This window comes from Periplaneta americana, chromosome 2, assembly GCF_040183065.1.
Source record: "Periplaneta americana isolate PAMFEO1 chromosome 2, P.americana_PAMFEO1_priV1, whole genome shotgun sequence".
Lineage (NCBI taxonomy): Eukaryota > Metazoa > Arthropoda > Insecta > Blattodea > Blattidae > Periplaneta > Periplaneta americana.
Window position 1 is genome coordinate 63782520 of NC_091118.1, and position 27816 is coordinate 63810335.

General features: G+C 35.6%; 1 protein-coding gene across 1 annotated transcript in view; it reads right to left on the reverse strand.

Annotated features, from left to right (window-relative positions):
* Positions 1-27816, reverse strand: part of loco (locomotion defects) — a 245590-nt gene that overhangs the window by 5629 nt on the left and 212145 nt on the right. Inside the window, exons 2-8 of the mRNA XM_069817876.1 lie at positions 26589-26708; positions 17912-18316; positions 15696-16112; positions 11814-12011; positions 9430-9517; positions 3515-3672; positions 2027-2110 (exon numbers count right to left, since the gene is read on the reverse strand). Of these exons, the coding sequence (XP_069673977.1) occupies positions 2027-2110; positions 3515-3672; positions 9430-9517; positions 11814-12011; positions 15696-16112; positions 17912-18316; positions 26589-26708 (1470 nt within the window). The remainder of the gene's footprint in view (positions 1-2026; positions 2111-3514; positions 3673-9429; positions 9518-11813; positions 12012-15695; positions 16113-17911; positions 18317-26588; positions 26709-27816) is intronic.

Below are 27816 nucleotides of genomic sequence, written 5' to 3' on the forward strand. Positions count from 1 at the left end.
TCTCCCTCTCCCTCTCCCTCTCCCTCTCCCTCTCCCTCTCCCTCTCCCTCTCTCTCTCTCTCTCTCTCTCTCTCTCTCTCTCTCTCTCTCGTGTGTGTGTGTGTGTGTGTGTGTGTGTATATATATATATATATATATATATCAAATGCCTACCCACTTCTCTTTATGTGATTCAGATTTGGTATTTCAATTTTGAAATGGTGTTTGGATCAGCAGTACATGTGTCAGAATCAGTTCAAATGTGATAAGTGTCCAGTTTGTGCGTCTTATATTTTCAATTCTGAAAAGGAGTACCACTAAGGGTATGAGATTGCGATCCTTTACTTGCAGCATAAAACTTAAAATTAACAAAGATGTGAAGGAGCATGGAAATCATGACACATGCTATAAATATTGCAGGATATCGTGTAAACGGCCAATTAAACAACATAGCTGACATACATGCAATGTGTGCACTTTAGAGATGAGATAAACTGTTCTTTTTAAGAAAAAGTTTCGACTGTAACTGTTTCATGAACGAAACTGTTCCAAAATAACAGTTTCAAAGAAAAAGTTTCATAAGAATATGTTTACAACATCAGTGCCAACTGTTCCAATTGTTTCAACTTCTCATCTGCTTCGGGAACATGTTTCAAAGCCCTTGAATCGTCTTTAAATCAGCTGTTCAGTGTATTATGACAACCAAAGTCATTTTTCGTAGGTTTCTGTTAAGGGTACAGTAAATAACTACAATTCAAAATGAATCGATTTTAGTAAAAATAGTAAAATAGTTTAATAACAATCACATTAGCCGATGACTTTTTTCGCGGTATATTAATAATTAACACTATGTTAGGGCACCATGAACATATTCTCCACCAATGGACAGCTAATAATCAATATCAGATTTATTAGGGAATTTGATTCGTACAATTAAATTGCGCGATCCTATATAGGCTACTGTTGCACGAAAGCCGTGTGGAACATGGATAATATTATATCTACTTTCGATTGGAGGTCAATGTTAGCGCTACACGTATCGAAACAGTTTCAATTGTGAAACAGTTTCAAATGAACTGTTCCAGCTTTTTTTTTACCCATCTCTAGTGCACTTAGTATGGGTTTGAAATGCATCCTGTTCCAAGATAAAATTTGTTTATTGTTGACTGAACTGTATTTATGTTAAATTATTTTTAACTGGTCGTTAATATATTTGTTGAAAGTTCTATTTTTGTAATTTTTTTTTTTTTTGCATGAAAACAACAATATATGTATGAAAAATAGTACAGAAAAGAAACAAGAAAATAACTGAATACAAAATAGGAATAGGAATATTTTTCTTAGGCCAATTCTAAACAGTTCAAGACTCCTCCTCACTTGTGAAGAGTTTCGTCACAGTCCTAGCAAATGTGTCTTATTTCCTCATTATTACTTATAGACTAGAGCATAACTTTTATAACTTTGTAATTTGAGTTCCTTTTAATTTTTTTTTTTACATTTACAAACTGAGGTGTGTGGCTTATTCGAGAAAATACGGCATTTTGAAAGCCATTGGAAACACAAAAATCCCTTGTAGTCTGTTGTTCGATACAGCTAATTCATATCACTAATCCTGAGGTGTAGGATAAAAGTTTGATAGAATTCTACACATCTTGTCACCAAGTCAAACATTAAACAAGGGTGAGTGAGTGAAGTGAATGTGTGTTTGTTTTATATAATTTACTTCTAGATTTCTATAAATGGGATATATAATAAATAATATACTGTTCTTTATTTATATATATACTGTTTACTATCGTTATATCTGAAAACATTTATTCACATTCAAATATTAAACTACCGGTACTGTTCACAATAGGACTTAATTAAAAAATACAAATTGCATTAATGTCTTGGGTATATGTGCTGAATAGTGTAAGAAAATAATGAAGATTAGAATAAATATGTTACACCAACTTCGATGCATGTAAATTACAAAGACAATTTGATTAATCTTACATCAAAGAGAATTCTGTTTAATTTTAGCAGACTTTGAATCTACACATACCCGTGCTTTATCCAAAAGAGCAGAGTCTCTTCTTAGGAAGCGTCCAAAGATTCCAGAAGAATGTTCTGACCCCCAGTCTTCCGACTGTAAACATAAGCATAACAACCTCAGTAATATAATTAAATAAGAGCTTAAAATTGTTTAATGACACGTTAAAAGTGTTAAAGTTTTTAAAAAAGGTTATGTATCTTAGACAGATGGCCCGTTTCGACGCCGGTGCTGCATCATCTTCAGTGTCCTATGAATTACTGTTGTTCCTGTTGATCTTGCATTTTGCCATTTGCATTCGTCAGTTGTAGGAGTGGGGGTGTGTTGCTTCTATGGTGGGGGTGGTTGTTTGTGTGCTATGTATCATGATGTCGAATAATGTGTGGGTATTGAACTGTAATTGTGTATTAAGTATATGTTGTGGGTATGTTATTGTATGTTTGTATATTTCGTATTGTTCTAACATGTTTAACTGTTGATTTTTTGCTGTGATGTGTAGAATTTCCATATCTGTTTCTATATTATTGTAGTCATGATTATTGTTGGTAATATGTTCTGCATAATTTGATGTGATGTAGGGTTTGGTTATAGCTTTAATGTGTTCATTATATCTTGTTTGAAAGGTTCTTCCTGTCTGTCCTATGTAAAAATGTGGACAACTATTGCATTTTAATTTGTAAACGCCAGTTGAATTTTATTTATTTGAATGTTTGATGTGATTATTTAGATATTTCTGTGTTGTATTATTTGTTTTGTATGCTATCTTGTATTTTAGTTTTCTGAATGAAGTTGCAATTTTGTAAGTATTGGTATTGTGATATGTTAATGTTATGTATTTATTCTCACGCAGTGTTTGTGTTGATCTGTTTTGTTTTTGTTTTGCCTTCTTTATTAGTGTGTCTATCATGTTAGGGTTATATAGGAGCAACACATCCCCACCCCCTACAACTGACGAATGCAAATGGCAGAATGCAAGATCAACAGGAACAACAGTAGTTCGTAAGACACTGAAGATGACGCAGCACTGGCGTCGAAACGGGCCGTCTGTCTAAGGTACATAACCTTTTTTAAAAATTTTAACATTCTTAAAGTGTCATTAAACAATTTTAAGTTTTTTAAACAGAGTATTAACGTGAACCAGAATCAATTAAAATAATCGTTGTAGAAGACAGAATGGTCAACAGGACATCACATGACTAACAATGACAGTTTTAAATATTGGCACAGTTTGCTGTTTCTGGCTCATTTTGTATCATTATCATCCATCCTATCTACTTCCACACTCACGTCATTCTACAACATGGGGCGAACAGAATCCGGCCTCAGAACAAGATCCTTCATCATAGTCGCCAAAAGAGTGAGTACGCAGAGGTGCATGCCAATATGTGAGGTGTAAAAAAAAATCATAAATTTATTGTTCTGTTATGTTAGGAGGCAAATGGAAAGAGGGGAGAAAAGCAAGTTATGTATTTATGCAACAGAAATTTTGAAGTGACATACCCTGATTGATCCCTGGTCCGATGTGGTGTGCACTCCATCAGCAACTTTCCCTTGCAACAGCTCCTCGAATACCCGGTTTGTAATTTCATCCAATGTTGGAACGGCTGCCTTCAATTTGTGCTGTGACGCTACTGTGTGGGCCACCTCATTTTTCCATGCTGAAAAACAAGCACCTCAGTGATAAACTGAAGGCAAAGAGACCACTATTATGATATAAATTTACAGTACAGACAAATAATATAAGATTACTTGAAAACTTCGAAAACTCTGAAGGAGTAATTATTGTAATCAAAATAGCAAAGAGAGAATATTTTGTTTTGACGTTTTCTACAACTTTTTTATGGCAGTGTGAAGAGGTATTCAATTATAATTTCGTATGTCAGGACTGAAACAAAATGGCTCACCTGTCAGCATCAGATTCACGATGCCCATTTGGGCCACATGTCGGACTTTGACAACATTGCATATTTATGTAGGGTGATATTGGGCCAACATAAGACTAAGTGTATGAATCTGTCCCGAATCTGGCCATCAAAAGCCCAAGCCAAGATATTTTGTATATAGGGATTTGATAATACAAAGAAACTGAAAATCCAAACAACTTCCAGTTTCCAGTTTTGATTAATTTAAATCCAAATGAAGCTGATTTTGTTGAAAAATTTTATTAAATATATTATTGTCTGAACATAAACTACAACAGGTACTATAACGATTTTCATGTGAAAATAAATTAATTTAAATGATCAGAATTAATTTAAATAACTGCAATAATAATAATAATAATAATAATAATAATAATAATAATAATAATAATAATAGTAATAATAATAATAGTAATAATAATAATAGTAATAATAATAATAATAATACTAATAATAGTAGAAGTAGTAGTAATAGTAGTAGTAGTAGTAGTAGTAGTAGTAGTAGTAGTAGTAGTAGTAGTAATAGTAGTAGTAGTAGTAGTAGTAGTAGTAGTAATAATAATAATAATAATAATAATAATAATAATAATAATAATAATAATAATAATAATAAGGTAATATACCTTAATGACAGACAGTACCATTTCAACACCAGTGCAGTGTCATCATCAATGTTTCTCGAACTACTATGGCTCCAGTTCATCTTGATTTTCAGCAATTGCTGTCATCAGTGATGGAAGTGTGCTGCTGCTCTTATGATGGGGGGGGGGGGGGGTTTATTTGTATGTTGTGTATTATGAGATCAAATAATGAATGTGTGCTGGAGCTGCAGTAGTTCGAGAGACACTGATGACGACAGTACACTGGTGTTGAAACGGTATCGCCTATCATTAAGGTACATTATATTATCTTTTTCAACATTTTTAACACTTTTAAAGTGTTAATTTTAAGAAGTTTTACATTTTTTTTATATATGTGTTAAAGTGAATAGTAAAGACAAATGACTGTATTATAATTTAGTCAAAATATTTTATAGCAGGATTATAGTTTCCTGTAAAATCACAACGAAACTGACAGTAACATCTTATTGTATGTGTGTGTGTGTATCTAATGCCTACCCACTTCACTTGCGTGAATCGGGTTCCGCATATTGCGGATAGATGGCAGGACTGTGACCCATTTTCAAGTTGTACACCACTTCGGCAGCTTAGTATGATGTGTATCTGTAGAGGATTATGTCATATACTAGGGAGAGTGTACGTGTAAGTATAGTGTAGGGAATGGCTGAGGATTAGTTTTACTTCGAGATTATTTAGTAACTCAATAAAAGACTGCGAGCTTTTCACATGGAGTTTCGAATTTCTCATGTATTTTAAGCATACCAGACAGGAATTTAGATAGGTCATATGTAGAAGACCCTACTTTATTTACATAGTGCATAACCAAAATTTATTCTTCTACATACAGTCAACTCTGGATATAATGAACTCTGTTATAGTAAACATTCAGCTATAGTAAACCTAAATCGTTGGTCCTGACCCGCATATATTAAAAGGTGCATTAATATTTCCGTTTATAGTGAACCCTCACTTCAGTTATAGTGAACCTTTTATCCTGACAAATTCGTATTTGAAGTCAGACTTTCTTGTATAAAATTGAAAGAATGTGTTGAGAACAACATTCTAAGTTTCTTACTCCTTTAGTCAAAGGACAAAGGTAGGATTAGTGATTCCTAGACAATGAGCTGTACTGTAAATCCAGGCAACGCATGATGACCTTGCCTCACTCCACTGGTGAAGGGTTGACATTCTTTCTCAGGCACTCTACTGTTCTTTCTAATCCTCCACCATCAAAGGGTTGCCTTTTGTTCTCAGAAACATTTCCATTATGATGGATAGCAGTGAAACAGCGGAAAATGAAACTGCCTTCTTTTATTAAAAGGGGACGGACATTATGTTCAGAGCATAAATGAAGGTAAGATTTCGATGGCTTTCAAATTCCATCAATCTTCTTCCAGTTTCCATTGAGTGACCCGGAAAATTCCAAGGCTGAGTACGCAGTCACATCATAACAGCGTTTGTCATTTCTACCTGATCTAGTGTTCCAACAGTGAATGTACTATATAAAAATGTCGAAGTGTAAAGTGTTTTCTTTGGAAGATAAGGTGAGTATTATAAGCGACATTGAACATGGTCTTTTGCAAGCAGACGTGGGTCGACAGCATGGTTTAAGCAAATCAACTGTGAGTAACAGTATACAGTGTAGTCCATTCCACAAAAATGAAATATTTTATTTTCTTGTTCACAATTTCATTCATTTCTGTCATTTAAGGTCAGGGGAGAGACACTTTGGATATAGTGACGAAATATGCAAGTCCGCAGAGGTTCACTATATCTGGAGTTGACTGTATTTTGCTTATTTGTAATACAGCTATTTCACAATAATTAGTCACATATAGTTGAGGACTGAGGTCATTCGAAATAAATAATGAATTCATTAATAGCTGGAAAAACTCTTGCTTTATAGTTAAGATCTGGTAGGTTTGAGGATAGTTTATGGAAATTCAATGGATATAAAACTGCAATTTCTTCTATTTTCTGTGTGATTTATTTTACATGAATAGTCACAAGCATGTATTAAACATTTTAATCAGATCGTGACAAAGGTGGCTGACTAATGAGGAAGTTCCGAGAATGTGCCAGGTCACTGTGGATGTCTTCTCTTCACAAAGGAAGTGAAAGAGATACACAAGTTCATGTGACTGTCTTTGAAAGAACTCTCACTAACTCAATATTACTGACCATGATTCTAAAAATAGTGCCTGTTACCACGTAATACATTATAGTATGACTTCATTTTAAATAAATAAATCAAATGATCCATCAACAAACAAGTTTTGTTCTACATAATCACGACAGATTACTCACGTATGTGTCAATAGGAAATTGAAATCCTGTCTTTTGTATTCAGGTCAAGTAATTGGTCGAATATGACATCCTTTCTATGAGCCAAATGATAATCTGTTGTATCAGGCACTTTTATAATAATATAACAAAATAAATATTAGTGAAAATTGAGTAATACAAATTTTAAAACAGAAGATTAAAAAAAAAAAGTAAAAATGTATGAAACATTGTATTAAGAATGTCTCTTTCGGGTTGCAAGGGACAATGAAGTGCATTACATAACCTCTCCTATCCAAAACCCAACCTCAACCTGCTCGTGGTGCAACCTGCTTTTACAGATGAGGCTGTGGGGACCGAGTATTGGCGGTATAACCACAACATCAGAAATAGAGGAAATGCTATTTCATCTCTTACACTGGCCTGCCAGTGGACTCTAAAACTCCTCCCGGCCAGGTCCAATGGATCCATTAACCAATGACATGTGTGGCCCTCCAGTCATACTGGGGGTTTACGTGAGTGGGTGATGTAACCACCATTACAAACAAAAAATTGGTGCCCACTTAAAAAACGGTTACACTTATGCTAATTAACACTAATGGCTTTGTTGCCAAAGCCCAGCATTAGATAACAACAACAACGTCTCTTTCAATTTTCTGAACAATATGCTTCCACAGATATTGTTGTTGTTTTCTAATGCCAGGTGTTTGACAATAAAGTCATTTGACCTCTTGTACTTCAATATTTTTCAAAGATATTATCATGGTCAGGCACTGAAGCACAGATTTTGAGGTGTTCCGAATCCATTTCTTGGTTTGAGTTGCACAATGGGCAGTTAGGGGACTGATATATTCCAATTCTATGCAGGTGTTTGGCCAAACAGTCATGGCCTGTGCTAATCTAAATGCAGCTACAGATGATTTTCGTGGTAAATCGGGAATTAACTGTGGATTATGACGCAGAGAGTTCCATTTTTTCCCTTGGGATTGTGTTATCAAATTTTGTTTGTTGAAGTCTAAGTATGTAGATTTAATAAATTTTTTCACAGAGTAATACGTAGATTTAGTAATAGGTCTGTAAGTAGCAGTGCTGCCCTTCTTTCCTAAAGCATCTGCATTCTCATTTCCCAGGATTCCATAGTGGGTTGGTATCCATTGGAATAGAATTCTTTTATTGAGTGTTATTAATTCCACAGATATTAGGGATGTATATACATTATGCAGCATCCATACTATTTGAAAGTTACAAGGAAAAACGAAGGAATATCATAGGCCTATCTTAAAGTTTTGAGAAAATCCACTTTTAATTTTAACCTGTGTTAGTCTCTGTAATAAGGAGCTAAACAACAACTATCAAATGAATACATGCACGCGCACGCACACATGTTAAAATTTTCCTGTATTCCAATGTACAATGATGACATTTCCCATTACGACAATGACAATGATGTGGAAGTGATATCTAAAATGTGTTATATAATGCAATATTTTTGAGTTACTGAATTAGTAACGACTTTATTATGAGAACAATGACAGAATATAAAAACATAGGCGTAATATTTTTGAGTTACTGAATTAAATAACAGCACTTTGAATCCATTACAAATAATAATAATAATAATAATAATAATAATAATAATAATAATAATAATAATAATACCACAGTCTAGTATATACAGTCACGAAGCTTCAGTTTCTTGAGGTTGCTAGGAACAATAGACTGTGCAGGTACTATTTCACATTGTCTGTAATGAGGCGACAGTAGCGATCCTAGTGGTTAGCAACTATCTATGGATGCATATTTACTACATATTGAGCTTTGTGACTGTGTATGCTAGACTGTGATAATACCGTAATAATAATAATAATAATAATAATAATAATAATAATAATAATAATAAAATAATAATAATAATAATAATAATAATAATAATAATAATAATCCATGGTGCTACAGCTCTTTTAAGGGCCCAGACCAGCCAGCTGGCTGCTGGCCTCACGCCCACATGCTGAAGCAGAGGTGGACGATCATCCAACCAGAATGGATGTATCATGTGGTTAGCATGATTATCTCCCTAGCCATTATAAGCTGGCTTTCGTAACCGAATTTCACTACCTATCATAGCTTCCCAAGTTCATCATGATGCTGGGTGGGTACCAGTCCCATACGAAGTGCAAAATTTCATGAGAAAATTTCTTTGCCCATGAGGACTCGAACCAGTGCGCATTCAGTAATGCTCTAAGGCATGATGCCATAGACCACGACACCATGATGCGGGACTACACATAATACATACTTCCCAATAACCTCATGAAACCCCACCATTCATTCCCTATTATTAGGTATTTGCAGCACTAATGAATATGACGAGATGAAACCTTTAAATGACCTATCATTATAATTACTATAATCATCAACATAACGCATTTTGTAGTAGACTAAATATTGAAACATTTTGTATGGAATGCATAACTTTTTAAAAACTATTTAGTTATTCTTTTAATTTTTACTTTGTATTCTACGCTCCTGGGGCGATGCACCTCTTCCTCCCCCCCCCCCCCCCTACTTGAGTTGGCGCCTCTGTACTTACCTTCTGCACTTCTTGTGAGGACTTGCAGTCTCTGGTTGTCTACAGAGGTGACAGGTGCTGTAAGCTCCACCACTTCATTCTCACTCATCTGTGAAGAGAGAGAACACATAAGCACAATCTAATCATGTACTACTTACTAGTACATAAAACATTATATTATTTTGTTTTATGTTATAAAAGAAGACACGTCACAATTACGGTTGTGTGGGAGAAATATAAGACAAGACATCAATCACTATGGACACATAAACAAAGATTGCCATATGTATGGATTGTAGGTGGTTGGGACAACATATACTCATGTCATGCACGAAGATACATAGTGCTATAAAAAGTTCAATTTTGACGCTGGCCAGAAATAACAGGTACAGTATAATCTCTCTGGAATTCTCTCAGTCAGGGACAGATTTCTGGTGCCGTAAACCAAAGACATTATTTTCTTTCTGAAGGAAATCATTCCACTGAAAGGCTAAATGTCCATGCACTTGATACAACTTAGTTAAATAACCCATTAAAAACTGCTTCTGACTCACTTTTTACCCTTGTCTATGGGGAAGGTTTGGAAGTAATTTGTGTTTCACTTTGTTAACATTTAGAAACAATTAATAGCAGATATCCTTGTGAAACCTGGCTACACATTTACAGTAATGGATCTTTACAAAACGATTTTGATGGTGCAGAAGCTGGAGGAACTAGTAAATTTTTCTCGTTCTATAAAGCAATCGGGAATGGCTCCACAAACTTTGATGGAAAAGTTGAAGCTGTATTCACTATTCCAGCCAATCTTACTTCAAATAATAAATAAATTTTCCAAAACTGTAATCCTCATTGACTCAAAAGCAGCTATACAAGCTATAGTTCATAGAAAACTGACACTACTTCTCAATGTTGCACCCTGATCAAGCAGCTCCAAAAACTAGGCAAGGAAATAGTTCTGCAATGAGTTCCAGTGCACTGCACTTTGCAGGTAATGAATTGGCGAATCAACTGACTAAGAAAGGCTGCACCCTAATACAAAAACATATTACTCAAAAATCATTTATTTATGTTAAATTCAATAAAAAACTGCAATACAAACAAAAATTTTTGAACAGAATAAAGGAATCAGTTAAAGATAAATCATGGAAACCACTCCTCCAAAATTTAAACATCATCCCTGAAGAACCAAGAAATTCAGCAGTGGCAGCTTTCTGCCTTCTGACTGGGCATGATCGTTTGGCAGCACATTTATACAGAATCAGCATCTCCCTCTCACCTAATTGTGTGTTATGTGGAAAGGACGTAATCATGGATAAGCACCACCTGGAAAATTGTGAAGCTTTGCCTGTTCATCTCAACATCACAGAAAAATACTGGACTGCAAGAGATCTGATGGCTTCATTGCCATGATACCAGAGCATTGGCTACCAACCAACCAACCAACTTTGTTAACAATACTACTGTAATTGTTCGGCTAAGGATGTGCTAAGAAGAGGTGTAGACTGGACTTTTTCCATAGCTGTTAATAAGGTATTAGCAACGTTTCGAAGATTGGCTGTATTTCTATCTTCAGGTGAAAAAAAGGATGGGAATAGAGAAGGGCAGTGCATTCTTTGGAGTCATTACAAATCTTCATGTTGGTTAGACAAGCAGAATATCTGTTTGAAATGACCCCAAAATGTGTAGGATACCCTTATCACTCCTTTTTTGTCACCTGAAGACGAAGATAGAGCCAATCTTCGAAATGTGAATTCTTTATTTATTACAGCAATGAAAAAAGACCAACATATACCTCTTCTCAACAATGCACCATTGCTTGCTGCCTATTTTAGATCAACATTAAGGAATGCAGTTTGGATGAACACAAAAAAAAAAACAGTGTTTCAAAACATATCTGGATCTGTACTGTTGTATAAGAAAATTTACTCCAATTATATGAAATTTAGAATTTCACGGAGAATAATATGTTCAATATAAGAATTTGAAAACATATGTCGAAGCAAACACCATTGTTTCTGAACTTTTTACACTTTATACGTAAAGATTAATTTTTTGGTTCTACAGAATACGTCTGTTACGGTAACAATTAATATTAGAGAAGAAAAAACTCGCTCCAGTGCCTGGGTCCTTGGTTCTACGTACTAAGTGCTCTAACCACTGAGCTACGCCGAAGATCATCATCATGACAGTACACTGCTCCAGCTATCCGAGCTAGCCATACATAACTGACCCAACAATGTACGCAACTCCTGAGGTGTTGGGAAACACTATAATGATAACAGAACATGCAAGATGCTTCAATACAAGTCTCAACACGGGCTGTATTTTAATTACATAAAAAATTTACTGAAACTCGTTCCAAAAGGAAAATATAAAATACTTTGTCAATATGAAACACAGCTTACCAGACATAATGTGACGAGTTCCAGTTTATAGCCGTATTTATGCAGTATAGGCCGTAGGACTTCGCCCAGTGATTTCCCAGGTTTTGCCTTAACTCCTACTGTCTTCCTGTTGGGAAGGTCCAGCCTGAACACGGCTCGCTGCTCCACACGGACCTCCTTGCCGGCCAGTATTGTGGAGTCCTCATCCAACGATAGTGGCTGCAAAAAATTGGTCATCAATTATTATTTAACTACAGACATTACTCAGAGATAAACATCTGATGTGGAGATGGAGCATGGATTGATATGGGTTATAAATGAAAAGTGAAACAAGTCCACATGCACTTATACCATCCTCCATTCGTCAGTTTTGTCTTGAGTCTATCATCTATTTCAAAGAAAAAAAGTTTTCATCGAATGAAGTAGTTTTAAGTATTGTGGAGAAGTAGTTGGCAGACCAAATCAAATATTTTTTATTTTCTTTCTTTTAAGGCTTACAAGTGTTTTACAGCCGTTATGCGAAGTGTATAGATAGAGCAGCATTGTCAAAATACAGCTCATTGCACATCTTGGTACTCTGTGCATTGTGCAATTTTTCTTCTCTTACCTAGGAAAACTTGGAGGAGTATGTACTATGTCATGAGATATATATATATATATATATATATATATATATATATATATATATATATGCTAGTAATAAAGCAGCATTTGTGTTAGTAATGTCTTGCTATCAAGAGAAACGAAAGTCATTTCGCCAAATTTAATCCTGAAAGGAGTAATATATTCCTTAGTAGCAAATATGGTGGAGATGCACAGGTATGATATCCAAGAAACATACTGTGCGCAAAAAATACAAAGTGAAATGGCATTATATCAATAATTCCTTCATTCACTAATGCCAATAGTTTTATACGAATTCAAATTATTTATAGTTTTATAAGATATCATCATCACCTTCATCATCTATGAATGTAATTAAAATATATATTAAAAAGAAGTCTTCTGAAAAAAAAAAGCAACATAAAAGACTATGTCTCCTAAAGAGTATGAACTTGTAACACTAATTTACTAGTTTCTTGTAGCTACAACTTAATTGAATTAGAATAATAGTAGGTACCAAATCTAGAGAATTGTGTAGGAATATTTTCATAAAACTACAAATAATGCCCATGGCTTGTCAGTATATCTTTTCATTAATAATCTTCCTCTTATATAATCGTGAAAACTTTGTAACTAATTCAACAGTTCATAGCATAAATGTACGTCAAAAAAATGACTTTCAAACTCCATTGGCAAGTCTATCGTGCTATCAAAAAGGAGTGCATTATATGACAGTAAAAATTTTTAATAGCCTCCCTATGGATATAAAAAATGAAACTCAAAACATAAGATTATTTAGGGCCAAATTAAATAAGTACTTAATTTCTCACGCCTTCTATTCTGTAGGTGAAATCATGATATTCAACAACACTTCATGAAATTGATACTAAAACTTCGTGTTGTACTAGTAGACTATATTGTAAACCTCTTCTGTATATATTTCAACTAGACTGTGACTATAAATTATGACTTCGTTCTCTTATCGCATCTTCAATCCGTCAGAATGCTTCCTATGAGGTTTATGAGGAGGTTGGTTGCGTCTCTTCTGATGGCTCTACTAGACATGCTGATATCATAATTGATCGGCAGAAGGATAAGGGTGTCATTCTTGATCCCACAATCCGTTTCGAGATGCACGAGCAACAGCCACAAGAGGTGTGTCGTGAAAAACAAGTCATATATGAGCCTTGTTGTCAGCATCTTGGAGCACAATACCACATCACACATTGGACAGTTTTTGGGCTCATGTTTGGTGCCCGTGGCATGATCCCACGAGAAACTTTAAATCAACTTAAACAATTTAAAATTTCTGATGCAACGATTGATGCCATAGGATCTCATGTGTTAAAATCATCCTGAGCTGTAATTAGTAATCATTTGTACCCAACAAACTTTAATTGTAAATGATTTCCTATGTTTTCATATCATTTATCTTAATGTTTTCTTTTTCCTTTCAAATTGTAACACAATTGGTTTTCATGATTATTCTTTATGAATTGATTAGTAGGCCGATCTATTCGAACCCTTATTTAGGGCGGCTATTTTTATTAAATGCATTTAATAGTAGTATTAAGTTTTTTGACTTGTTTCACATTCTAGCTGTGAAGCAATGTACAAATACCATGGAATGTTAATAAATACAATACAATACAATACATTCTTCAAACTATGTTCAGCATTAATATGTACTGCTTTATATTATAAAGAATTTATTACAATAAGAAAATACCGTAATTTTCAGGTATTTTTGTCCTTTGTTTATTACAATGTTATTTAGGGCTAATGCAATGTAATTTAATGTTATATTGTTTTAAGACTGTCATAGTATAGATAACATTAGTTATAGTCCTCAAATTTGTGAAATAAATACAGAAATAATGCAGTCTGACGAAATCAACTGAGTAACAGTCACCTGTCAACTCCCCCTTCCCTCCAGTTGTGAACTGTGATAATATTGCTGAGTGCATGATGTAACCAGTACAAGCTGTGCTCCCACACACAAGAGTGAAACATCGTTCTCCTGATTTCTGACATGCCTGATATAGAGTTAAAAGGTGATTATGTTCAATAAATAAATATTTGTTTTGAGATACAGCACCTTTTCCAAGTTAGGTTAAGAACTTATCAATACCACGCCATATCTCATATGTTGCTATGGATGAGGAATGCATTTAAACACGAGTAAAATTTTATTAAATCTATTATATATTTATTAATAATGTAATATGGAAGGAAAAAAGAATATGGGTGGGGAAATTCGAACATAATAATATATCGAATATTAATTTGCGATGTAAAAGCTTTAACTAATGTAATGTCAAGAAACAAAATGCCAGCACACAGGCAAAAAAGGGGTGGGGGGAGGGAAACGACCTTTCTACATCTATAACCTAGGCATTTTGAAATATATTCTTGAAACCCCACATCTTTAGGTTTTCGTTAAAATTGATATAATGTTTCCAGGTCAAGGGACCACTCTGGTAAGTTTCAAAACTTTTTCTCTATTTTACAGATTTTAACCAAATTTTCACAGTAAGTTTCCATTGACACTGTATTGAAGTGAAGTTTCCTAATTTTTTAATAATACATTTTTAATTATTATTTTTTGCTATTTTTGGGCACAAATTTAATTCCATGTTTATCAAATTTTAATATGCGGTACAGAATAGTTAAGGGAATTAATTCCTATTACAATTTTTCTATATGTCCTTAGTTTTGTAATTATTACCTTCAAAATTTATAATTCAATTTTCTTTTTAATTTGATAACAACAATTATTCAGGGCACAAACAACTTATACAAAATCGGTATTTCGAATTGATCATTGATATGGTGTTTATGTGTCTGCAAAATTTCAGAAAGAATGGACAATATATACTATAAAATTTAGGATCAGAAATACTAAAGAAAAATTACTGTAAATTGCAATTTAAAAGTGCTCGTATTATTTTCATTCTATTGCGCACACAGACATTATAAAAACATCTTATTAAACAAACTTAAAAGCGGAATTGAAGAAATTCCTTTGGCAGGCTGAAAATAAACATAATAATAATGTTTTTAAGTGGAAGAAAAAAATCCTTAAAATTTTCGCATTTTTCAATAGCAATTAAAAACACTACTTTAATTCTATCAGCCACACAAATAATATAAAACATTTTTTAAACCAACTTAGAAGCGTAATTGAAAAAATTCCTTTGGGAGGATGAAAGAATACATAGTAATGGTGTTTTTAGGTGGGAGGGACCTCTGTTCACATTTTTTCACTAGAGTATCCCCTTAAGTCATTCAGTGATTTACCTTTACATTGGTGCCATCGAACACTTCGAACGCAGAGTAATGGAGCCCTCGCTTGTCCAACAGCCGCAGTACGAGGTCTCGTATAGACTCACTACTTCTTGTTTGAACAACGGTAGTCGCCCCATCTGGCAAGATCACACGACATAGCGTACAGCAGCTCTCGCCTTCTCCTGATGTCACTGACTGACGGCTGAACGATCCTCTGAGGGCAAGGTCCCAAGAGGCGAGGGAGGACCTGCTGCTTGTGACATCACTGCGCACGGACACAGTGTCCTCTGTGTCCCGTTTCTGCTGCATCATTCTCAGCTTATTGTACTCTGATTCACCTCGGTCCTTCGATTTTGAACGGTTCTTGCGATGCCAGGGAAGCAAGGACTTTCGCCGACGGTCCTCAGCATCACTTCTGCTTTTCTTCAGCTACGGAAAACAGAATAGAATTAGAGACTTTCATTACCATCCTCTTTATCATGACATTCACAAGCATTAGTGGCCATGTGTATCAATCTCTGTTAAAAATGAAATGAAATAAACATAGGTTACAAAAGCACAGTTAAAAGTAACCATGGTTAAAATGTAATTTCTGTGCACCATTCATAAATCACTGATTACTTATCCTCAGTTAGCTGACACCTCATTTAACCAGGGTAAAGTCTGTGATGATACACTGTTTTTACAACACGACAAAAGGAAAGCATCCATATCTCTGCAAAGATGGTTCATTTGTTTTCATTTGTTCACGAGAACTTACGATCATACCCGAAACGAGAAATTCTGTTTCGGCAGTGGAATAAATATTCTAGCTCCTGAATTCTGTTCTATTCGATTCGACGCGCCACTTTCTGCTATTTTCCATTTAAATACATTGTGAAGAGAAATTCTGTTCGATTCGATTCCGCTAAGTGGGAGCAAGCCTTAATGGTACTCGAAGGTGAGGAACCAATAGAATTACAGATACGAAAGAGAAAATAGCGATTGATAGGCCATTCATTAAGAAAACCTGATTCCGTGATAGAAAAACAAGCTTTGGATTGGAATTACTATGAACATTTGGATTGGAACCTTCAGGGATCTCGTAAAAGAGGATGAGCTAAATCTTCTTGGACAAAGACGACAGGACAATCCTGGAGTGAAGTGAAGGCAATGGAATCAAATCATGTTCGATGGCTAATATTCATATTGACCTTATGCTTCAACGTGGAGTGACAGGATATAGATGGATGTAGGAGAAATAAACGTAAAATGTTAAATAAAGCAAATGAAGTTACGTTTTGGAATTTTATTTAATTAACTTATTAACAAAATAAAGTAATTCTGCCTGCATTTCGACGTATTTTTTTAGTCCCTTAACACTTTCCTTATAATATTTTTCTGTAAAAGATACAGGGAAGATAGCATTTACAAATAATTTATTTCCTAATTAGACACATTAAGTAGAAGTGTATGAAGGGCATATAACATGATTCTGTGTGTATGCATGTCAATGACATACTATGAAGACCATTACAAATATGATGATGATGATGATGATGATGAAAATATGAGATAGGATTAAATATAGGTCCTCAGTATCAACACAGTCTAGTATATACAGTCAAGAAGCTCAATCCGTAGTAAATATGCATCCATAGATAGTTGCTAACCACTAGGATCGCTACTATCGTCTCATCATAGATAATGCGAAATAGTACTTGCACAGTCTATTGTTCCTATACTTGTTTTTTTGAAAGATGGGACATGACAGGAGCGTTGTGTTCGGAAAAACAACTGAATGTCACATAGCGTGGTAGGCCTGTTGGTATGGTAACAACGGTTGAGTTACCGGTACCAAACTTACCGTTTCCACGTCTTGAGTGCTTAATAGCTCTATTGGCGATATTTATTGTGCACACAATGTTAGCATTGGTACGTTTCGTCTTTGATTCTCTGTCGATTTTTGTATTGTTTTCTTACCTTCGCGTCAACTGTCGATGAATGTTTTAACGTCAGCCATCTTAACGTCAATTTGCTAGCTTCCATCAGCTGAGAGCATGGTAGTCCATATTGGCAACATAGCACTGTAGTTCCAAGCTCAGCCGCTTAACTGTCATGTCCCATCTTTCAAAAAAACAAGTATAGTACCTTCATCAACTCAAGCTTCGTTACTGTATATACTAGACTGTGGTGTCAAGATCTGCTTACTGCGACATCCTTGGAAGACCTTTCAATCATCCCCTTACCTTGCTGTGACCAGGAGAGTCTGCAGTTGTGTGGAGCTGCAAGCCAGTGTCAAGGTCGTCCCCTCCAGGAAAAGGCAGCTCCTGACCCGACAGCTCCCTCACAAGGCACTCCTTGTACAGTTCAGACTTTAGGAATCGCGGATAGCTGTCAAACTTCATGAGGTTGAAGATCTGCTTCTGCGCCTGTAGGAATAATGTCGGAGCAGCTTCTGTGAGGCCATCCTGCGTGTCCTGGCGCGCATGGGAGTCCACATTTACAGGCTCCAACGCCCCGAGGCACAGGTGGCGCTCGAAGATGTCCCTGGCGGCAGCAGCACGCTCGCTGGCAATGCTCAAAGACCGATACTTCTCGCATGCCACCCAGAAGTAGATGTTCTCGTGACTGAACTCCTTCTTCAAGAACTCCTGCAACAGAACAGTAACCAATATAACTCTGAAGCTTAGTATTCACTCGGAAACATTGTATTACAACTGTTTATAAACTGTTGCAAGTAGTTGTGGTAAGTGGAGATTACCGGAGCTAAATACCAGCTGTAAGCAGTATAGGATGAAGATAAATGCAAAGAAGACGAAGGCCATGGTCATCGAAATAAAAATAAAATAGTAAACGCGTGACTTCGAAATGAGGCAGTAGCAGGGTGCGAATTAACGGAGGTAATGAGGGGGACTTCCCCCCCTGTTGGAAAGTTATCTCCCTTTCATAAATTCATATTAACATCCCTGCTGGGGATAAGTTCTATCCCGCCTTACAAAATATAATTGAAGGGTTCAGAACCATAGTGGGTCAAGCGCCATTAACTAAAACCGTAGAAAACAAGGGTTAAAATGAAGTTATCACCATAATTCAATGGAAACATACAGCAAGTAATATAAAGTATACACACTAAAACTAAATGATATGTCAATCTTCATTAAACTATGGTATTCACTTAGCTTTAACCCTTGCTTTCTCCGTTTTTAATAAATGGCGCTTGGCCCACTATGGCTCTGAACCCTTCAATTGTTCTAATACAAGTATACTTTATAAAGTACGGTATAAAGTAAGCAAAGAAAATAATATTGAGGTATTATCATCACCGACAAGCTGACAACAATCAATAACTTAGGAATTACACATGTTATCTTAAGCCTGTTCATGGATATAGGCTAATTATTATTATGATCAAGATGCAAGACAAGCAACTCAGTGCGATCAAGCGTTGAGGCGTATTGAATCAGGATAATAATAATTTTATGTATGGTATTCTCTACCTAGAATTCTATCCCCTCCTCATCAGAAATTTTAATTCGCACCCTGGGCAGTAGAACAAGTGCACAACTTCAAATATTTGGGGTGTACCACAGTCTAGTATATACAGTCACGAAGCTCTATACGTAGTAAATATGCATCCATAGATAGTTGCTATCCACTAGGATCGCTACTATTGCCTCATTACAGACAATGCGAAATAGTACCTGCACAGTCAATTTTTCCTAGTACCCTCACAACTCAAGCTTCGTGACTGTATATACTAGACTGTGGTGTACTATAAGTAGTAATATGAGCTGCTGCTAGGGTTGCCAACCCTCTCGTGTTTCCCGGGATCTCCTGTATTTAGCCCTAATTTTTAACAATCTCCCGACTCCCATATTTTTCTTCTCGAGCATTTTTCTCCCTTATTTTTGCAGAATGTAAATATCTATTTCAAACATTTCATTTTTCCGTGAAAGAAGGTGACTTATACGATGGATTCTGTTGTTCCAGAGGTGCACTGAAATGTACAATCTCTGTAGAAGGTAATACCACAGTCTAGTATATAAAGTCACGAAGCTCAATCCGTAGTAAATATGCATCCATGGATAGTTGCTAACCACTAGGATCGTTACTATCGCCTCATAACAGACAATGTGAAATAGTACCGACACAGTCTTTTGTTCCTAGTACCCTCACAACTCAAGCTTCGTGACTGTATATACTAGACTGTGGTAATACTTGCCAGAAATAGTTTCAGAGCTCAGTAGTTTAAAATCAAACAATGTTAGAGTTACAAATTTAGAAAGAAAAAAGAAACTTGTGAGTTGTGCTGTAGGCATACCAAGCAGCAAAGCTCTTGCAGAGTCTTTTCCCTTATGAACAAGTGAACAGATGTCGACACAGGAGCACGACACATCTAACCAAATCAGAACTGCAAATCACGGTTTCACTACTCATGTAGGAAATTTTTACAATTTGTTTGAAACTATTAAGCGGGGCAAAATATCTCAAAATATTCTTAATTTAAGCCTAACTGCCTAAGTGTATAATATAATTGTATTTCGCTAACTGAAATGAATAATTTGTCAATTTTCTATGTAGATCACTTAGTCTCCCGTACTTTCTTCAAAACCAGTTGGTAACCCTAGCTGCTGCCAAGAAGTCAAAAGGAGGATAGCAATGGGCCAACAGCGCTTCACAAACGATGTTCCATGCTTAATTCAACACTAGAAAATTATTGTTACAACCTTGTTTTGGTCAGCCATTAAATTACGTAAAACAAATTCCATTACCTTCTTTTCAGTTAAAATTAACTGTTGTTCCTGATTCATTATTAATAAATTTGTTAATTTCATTTAAGAGCAAGTAACACATTCCTTTTCCATACAGTGTTTTTAATGTTGTGATAAAGCACCTTCATAACAATTTTAACAAAGGGTGTATAAAATCTAATGTTGATGATCCATGATTTCTTTGGTCGAAGAGGGGACCCCAAGCATGGCTGGCCTAGTGACGCAACATCTTAAGATACGATGTGTGACATTAATTTCGCAACAGTATCTCAGCTGTTTCGCTACGAAAGCGGCTGTTTTTTTTATTACTCAATTGGAAACACGCTGCAATAATAACTGTATGTCTTCGCCTATCAAGACGCTTGGAAGACTTGATGAGTGCTATGTGCTTGCTTCACGTATCCTCCATCCCGAAGCATTTACGATAGCTTCATGTTGTTGCAGTTTGTTTCGATATTTTGAATGCAAATATAAAACATTTATTTCGAGAAAACAAAGTACCGTACCACAGGTAATCTGATTGATGGAAGAAACAAATCCCTAAATTTATTATTACTCTATGATATGTCAAAAGCAGTAGGCCCTAGTCTTTCTAGTAACATTTCTGAACCTATGTTCAGTCTAATTTAGAATCTGCTAGTCGCTGTTTGCGTAACTGCACCTTCTGCAAAAGTCTGTTTTAACCGTCAGTTTTAATTTATTTTTCGGAGAGATTTCTCAGTGATCATAAACGCTATGCACGTCACAACTTCACTCGACATGATGCCAAGAACAACTGGCGGATAAAGACGCACAGCAATGTTCCGTTACTGTTTTCGAGCAGTTGCGATAACAGTTTATAAGCAGTTGCAATGTAAATGTTTATAAATACAGTTTTTAAGTGCATACTCAGCTTAAAAACGATACCTTTATAGGCATGAATTTGTGAACACGAAGCAGGAACGTCGTTTCAGTTTTTTGCTTTTGGGAAGGGCAAGATTTTATAGAGTATATCGCGTGGCGTAATCCCTCCCTATTTCCTCTGAAATTAACTTTTCCCATACTGTAAACTGAAATAAGTTGATGATAAAAAAGATTTAAATCGTGATATCACATCCATTTCTCAAGTATTTTTATTTTTATTTAATAGGGCTGAATATAAAAAAAATGTTATGTTTTATTTAACGACGCTCGCAACTGCCGAGGTTATATCAGCGTCGCCAGTGTTCCGGAATTTTGTCCCGCATTTCTTTTACATCCCAGTAAATCTACTGATATGAGCCTGTCGCATTTAAGCACACTTAAATTCCATCGACCTGGCCTAGGATCGAACCCGCAACCTCGGGCATAGAATGCCAGCGCTATACCAATTGCGCCAACCAGGCCGACTGCTGAAAAAAAAAATATATATATTTTATGATCTAGTGCTTGAGAATAAGATTCTTAGGAAAATATTTGGGGATAAAAGGGATGAAGTTACATGAGAACGGAGAAAGTCACACAATGCAGAACTGCACGCATTGTATTCTTCACCTGACATAATTAGGAACATTAAATCCAGACGTTTGAGACGGGCAGGGCATGTAGCACGTCTGGGCGAATTCAGAAATGCACATTAGAGTGTTAGTTGGAAGGATAATATTAAAATGGACTTGAGGGAGATGGGATATGATGCTAGAGACTGGATTAATTTTGCACAGGATAGGGACTAATGGCGGGCTTATGTGAGGGAGGCAATGTAAGCCGTAAGTAAGTTTACTCCACTTTACAGTACATTTCAGTTTCCACGCATAGGTTCGAACAAATGAGCAGACAATTTTATTGATAAAGAAATTTTTAATTTCAATTAACGAAAGAATGTACATTTATTTACAATAGGCAATAACTACTAATGTAGCAAATGGTAATGCTTTGGTTTAATTTGAGCAGAGTCGTTAACTAGCTCGTCTTTTTTTTATTTCATCTGATATTTTCTTCTGCCCCGAACTCTTCTCCTTTTCACCATTCCTTCCAGTGCATCCTTCAGTAGGCAGTTTCTTCTCAGGCAGTGACCCAACCAAATCATTTTCCTCTTTCTGATCAGTTTCAGCATTATTCTTTCTTCACCCACTCTTTCCAACACAGTTTAATTTCTTATTCTGTCTGTCCACACGTTCCATTCTTCTCCATATCCACATTCCAAATGCTTCTAATCGTTTCTCTTCACTTCGTCGTAATGTTCATGTTTCTACCCCCATACAATGCCACACTCCATACAAAGCACTTCACTAGTCTCTTCTTTAGTTCTTTTTCCAGAGGTCCACAGAAGATGCTTCTTTTTCTATTAAAAGCTTCCTTGTCCATTGCTATCCTCCTTTTGACTTCCTGGCAGCAGCTCATGTTACTGCTTATAGTACACCCCAAGTATTTGAAGCTGTCCACTTGCTCTACTGTCTCATTTAGAATTCGCAAGTTTATCTTCTGTATTTTTCTTCCTATGACCATGCTCTTCGTCTTATTTATATTTATCTTCATCCCATATTGCTCACAGCTGTCATTTAGCTCCAGTAGTATGTCCTTTAGTATCATCTCTTCTTCTGCTAACAATTGCTAGCAGTGCTTTCGCTATGTGAATTTTGAAAAGGATGATACATTAAAAGAGTTAAAGAGAGATGGTATTTTATGAATAGATGGAAAAGATACATTTTTATCACTCAAGAGGACTTTAGTAGATAGAATTCTTTAGGAATTTCCTACACTTTGCACTTTCGGTACATGCAAAAACTGCAGGAAGTAAGTTAACCACACTCATCCCATCATTAAGCCATCAGGAAATCCCTGCAAGGAATGAGGTAACATGATGTCTCCAGTGCACAATCGCCGTCAGCATCTATGGCGATGCTCTAGAGTCTAGCGAGTGAAATAGAATGTAAGTATGGTATGAGAAAATTAAAAGTATAGAATTTATATGGAAAGTTGCATATATGTGTGTAGTAGAGTTGAACAAAACTAACTGCCGCTCTCGCTCGCTGTGTTCGTTGCATTTGTCTTTCGAGTCTCGTCTCGTCATTCTCGTGCGCTTCGAGTCTCGCTCATCATTCTCGAAATAGCATCTGCTCGGCATGGGAAGTGTTCGTAACTTTGAATAACATATCATTGAAATAAATAACATTATAAATGTTTAAATGAGACAAAAAGACAAAACAGAACAGTATCTTAGTTATCAAAATGTTCTGGTTCTATTATATGATATTACCTATGGTTATATAAATATAAAAAGAAACAATTCTCAAATAAATTTGCATTTCTAAGAAACATAAAACATAACGTTAATATCTTTTTACTTGAGATTGCACACTCGATCTCAAACATATGAAAAAAAAATTCCTAGTCTTTTAATAAGGGCCTAGTAATTAAATAAAGACTGGGGAACGGATTATTATACACTGAAAGGTAGAGATGATGTTTCATATAGGCTACTTGATTGTTTATACATATATATAACAGTTGCCAAAGTAGATAAAAGTTCAGTCAGGTATAAACAACTGTGGCGATTCAAGGCTGATTGACGTTCGGGTATTCGGGAGTGATCAATCTCGACGTCTCGAAACACTCACAAGCAGTCTTTACTTCAACGACGCGATGTATATAACACTGTCCTGCGGGTTTTCGGCTTTGCGGGCGCTGTTAGTCTTGCTTTCTCGATCGTTGTTAATCTCTAGTGTGTATATATATTTTTTCTCAAACATACGAAGATCTATACATACAGAAATAAGCAAAAACACACTTGAACTATGAATTAAAATTCAGATGTTCTTTCATTTTTAACCGTTTATTTATTATACGCATTAAGAATAAGATGCTGCAAATATTCAGCTCGATCGGACTGCTAGTTTCGAAGTTACTGCGCAAATTAGTGACATAATAATTATGTTCAAAGCGCATCACATTTAAATACAGCAAGTTCGTATTTTTTTACATGTACCCTGATTCATGGACACCAACGTTGAAAAATTAATTATATCTAGATTAGTTTAGATACAATCAATTCTTGAAAATCAGACATCTGTTTTCATATTTTTCATTTATATAAAATTTTTAGCTCTTAATTTTCAAGATACTTAAAATTTGTCAATGTTAGATCTCAGATAATACATTCCTGAACACGTATGAAAATTTTCACTGAATTTTCTGAAAACTGCATGAACATGGACCATTTTGAACATCTAAAAATGTAATTTTGAGAAAAAGGAAAATTTGTGAAAGGGAATGTAATACTGACGTGTTGATCGGGCCTATATAAAAATCGTTGCATGCCCTACATAACATACCTTGGCATCCCCATATCAAACAAATTAAAATTACACCGACACATCATCAAAATTAAATCACGCATCACACAAGCCATTAAACTCCTATACAATATTGCAGGTAACCAAGTGAAGCCAGGGTGTCGGCCACATACAATTGCATTCATTTATAAATCAATTATCCGATCGTCAATTTTACACGCGTGTCAGCTGTTCTCCAGAGTTTCTCAAAATTATCAGAATTAGAATCTCTAGAACGTAGACTTTTACGCAAAGCATTTCACTTATCACCACACACACAAAATAGAACAGTATACACAATCACTAAAGTCAAACCCATCACACAATACATAAAACACAAAAACATAAAATACACACATAAAGTTATTAATAAAAATTTCACTTCTAATCTCTTCCAAACAATACCACAGGGTCAGCCACATATCAGTCTCCCGCCTGCTGAATGCACGACAGCACTAGACAATAAGCTTATACAGTATAACTAGGGGGCAGATGTTGATGACCTAAAAATCTACTTAAAATGATAATTAAAATGCCCTTAAACTAATTAAAAAATGACATAAAATTAAAAGAAAATGACATTTAAATATTATTCATCGTACTCGCACCACAACTTCTTAAACATTAGTCACCTTGTTTCAATACCTGCCTTGCAAATCTCGGAGAGGAGGGAAAAGAACATGCAACAAAATGAAGGTTTTAAGAGAAAACTATAGATTTTAATGAGGGTTTACAATGTGTTTCAATCAGTGGTGGTCCATGTCAGTGCCTTCATTCTCCATCTCCTCCTCCTCTCACGCTTCACTTTTGTTACCAGATCTTCCAGATGAGGGAGTGTGAATGACAAAATAAATTGTGGGCGCAGCGTGCATTCTTTTTGTGTCAAAAATACTGTCTACTACAGTAGACATCTCTTAAGAACCATGGTGAGGGCACAACGTCCTGCCCAGGACATGGTGAAAGTTTCCCCCCTTTCAAACATAAATTCTAAAGACACCCTTGTACCGACAAAAGAACAGCAGCGGTCAAAGCCCTCACTTAAACTAAGCTGCTGTCAAGCATTTTATATTACTTGCGTTGCGTGAAGTGAAGCCTTCAGTGGAACGAGGGATGGACTTTAGAGTCTGTTCTAAAATAAGAAACTCAGACTTCACTGTTATTCACTTATTCAGTAAGTAATTACTACTGATCTATTTGGTTAGAAAATGATTTAACAGACCTATCGGTAAAGAAGAAAGTAAAATGCATTCCAAATGATCTAAAAGTTTTTCAAAGTATTAAAAATGACCAAAAATGCCGAAAAAAATATAAAAAAGACTCATTAGTTAAAAAACGTCAAAAATGCAAAAAATATAATATAAGAAATTATTTTTTACGTTGATATTAACATAGATTTCTATATTAATAGGCATCGTCCTAGTATGAAAAATAAGATGCTTTTTCATCAACATCCGCCCCCTAATAATAATCTCCAACCTTTCTCTGCCGCTCCATCTTCGCTAGCAGATTTTCAACATAATCAACTTTCTTAAACCTAAGACCTGAAGAGGGTTAAATAAAGCCCTAAAGCAGGTCACCAGCACAGAGTGTCTGTGCCACACTGTTGTATTATATATAAGAGGCAGAAAACCTCTTACTGTCAACTTCCTAAGTGCACAGGGAATATTTTTATACAAAAAAAAAATTTAAAAACTCTGTCCTTAATATCCAAGGGATCTACTGTAGGCATATAACTTCTGAAGTTGTTACACTTTTAGTTCTTGTAAACGTCTCAGTGGTATCATTCTCACTAAATAACAAAGACTCTCTCTCTCTCTCAAAGCTACTTATGACATGTTATTAGGATCCATACAGAAACTTACAGCAAAGGTATGCAGGCCTGCTGGATCACCCAGAAGTTTTTCAAAGGAAGAAGCCCAACTCGCAACTCCGCGCTGAGGTTCGTCATCTTGCAGCTCCACACCGGGTTCATGGCCTTCATGCTGTGAACAAAAAATAAATTTGTAACATCAACAATTGCATTACCTCAAAATACAGTAGTTACTAAGTCAGGAAGTAAGGTTCCAAATTACAATACGTCTTTCTACAATAGTCACATGACTAACAAGCTAATTTCGCTGGTTGCCGATTTAGCACGGCGCTTGATGTGTAAATGTAATTTACCTTGTTGGACTAGCAACTACAGTACAAGTTTAAAAAAAAAGACCCGCCCAGATACAACACACTGCATGTGCAGTAAACAAGAGCGCCTGCATATATGCTACTTGTGGACAGTCGAGCGTAACTTGTTGTCTACATACAGGTGGACTCCCATCAAGGCTCGGGCCATTTTTTTTTTCTGGAAACTGTATACGCGTATCTTCTACTCATCTAATATGCCGGTTGCAATGCGAATGTATTGCATGTAAAGGCATTTATATTTGAAGAGTATAGGTGAAAAACCTGATAAGTTACATTTTACTGTTCCTACAAGTGAACAAATTAAAGGTTTCAAAATCCACTATAGGCCTATTCTATTGTTTTTGGGTTGTCTTTCTTCGAATTTCTCTGCACGAATCATGCTGCAATTCCGTATAATAATGTTACAACTCTACACTACCTGAGCTACTAGCGTACATGATATCGAAAAAAAAAAAAAAAAACGAAAATCAGTAATTTCGGACCTATCAGGTTTTCCCCCTCGATCCTTCATTTTAAATTTTACACGTTTAATATTACGAAACTAAAATAATGCTTATTTCATTTATACATATTTATATGAAAAGTAATACAACATAATAAATCTGTCCTAATGCGTCAGCAGAGATAAAAAATCATCCTAACTATACGGAGGAAACGTGTAGCCAGCTGTTTTAACTGGCTTGGAAAACCGGATTTCGGTACTCTCTGTAGCTCCTCAAAATTCATCATAATGCTGGGTGGGCACTGGTCTCATACATTGGCCGAAATTTCATGAGAAAATGTCTTCCCCCAGGGCTCATTCCGAAACGCTACTCCTAGGCATGACGCCTTTGACCACGGAGCCATGGCACGGGACATTTTAAATGAGCAATATATTAATACACTATAAAGCGGCAGCAATAAGAAAAA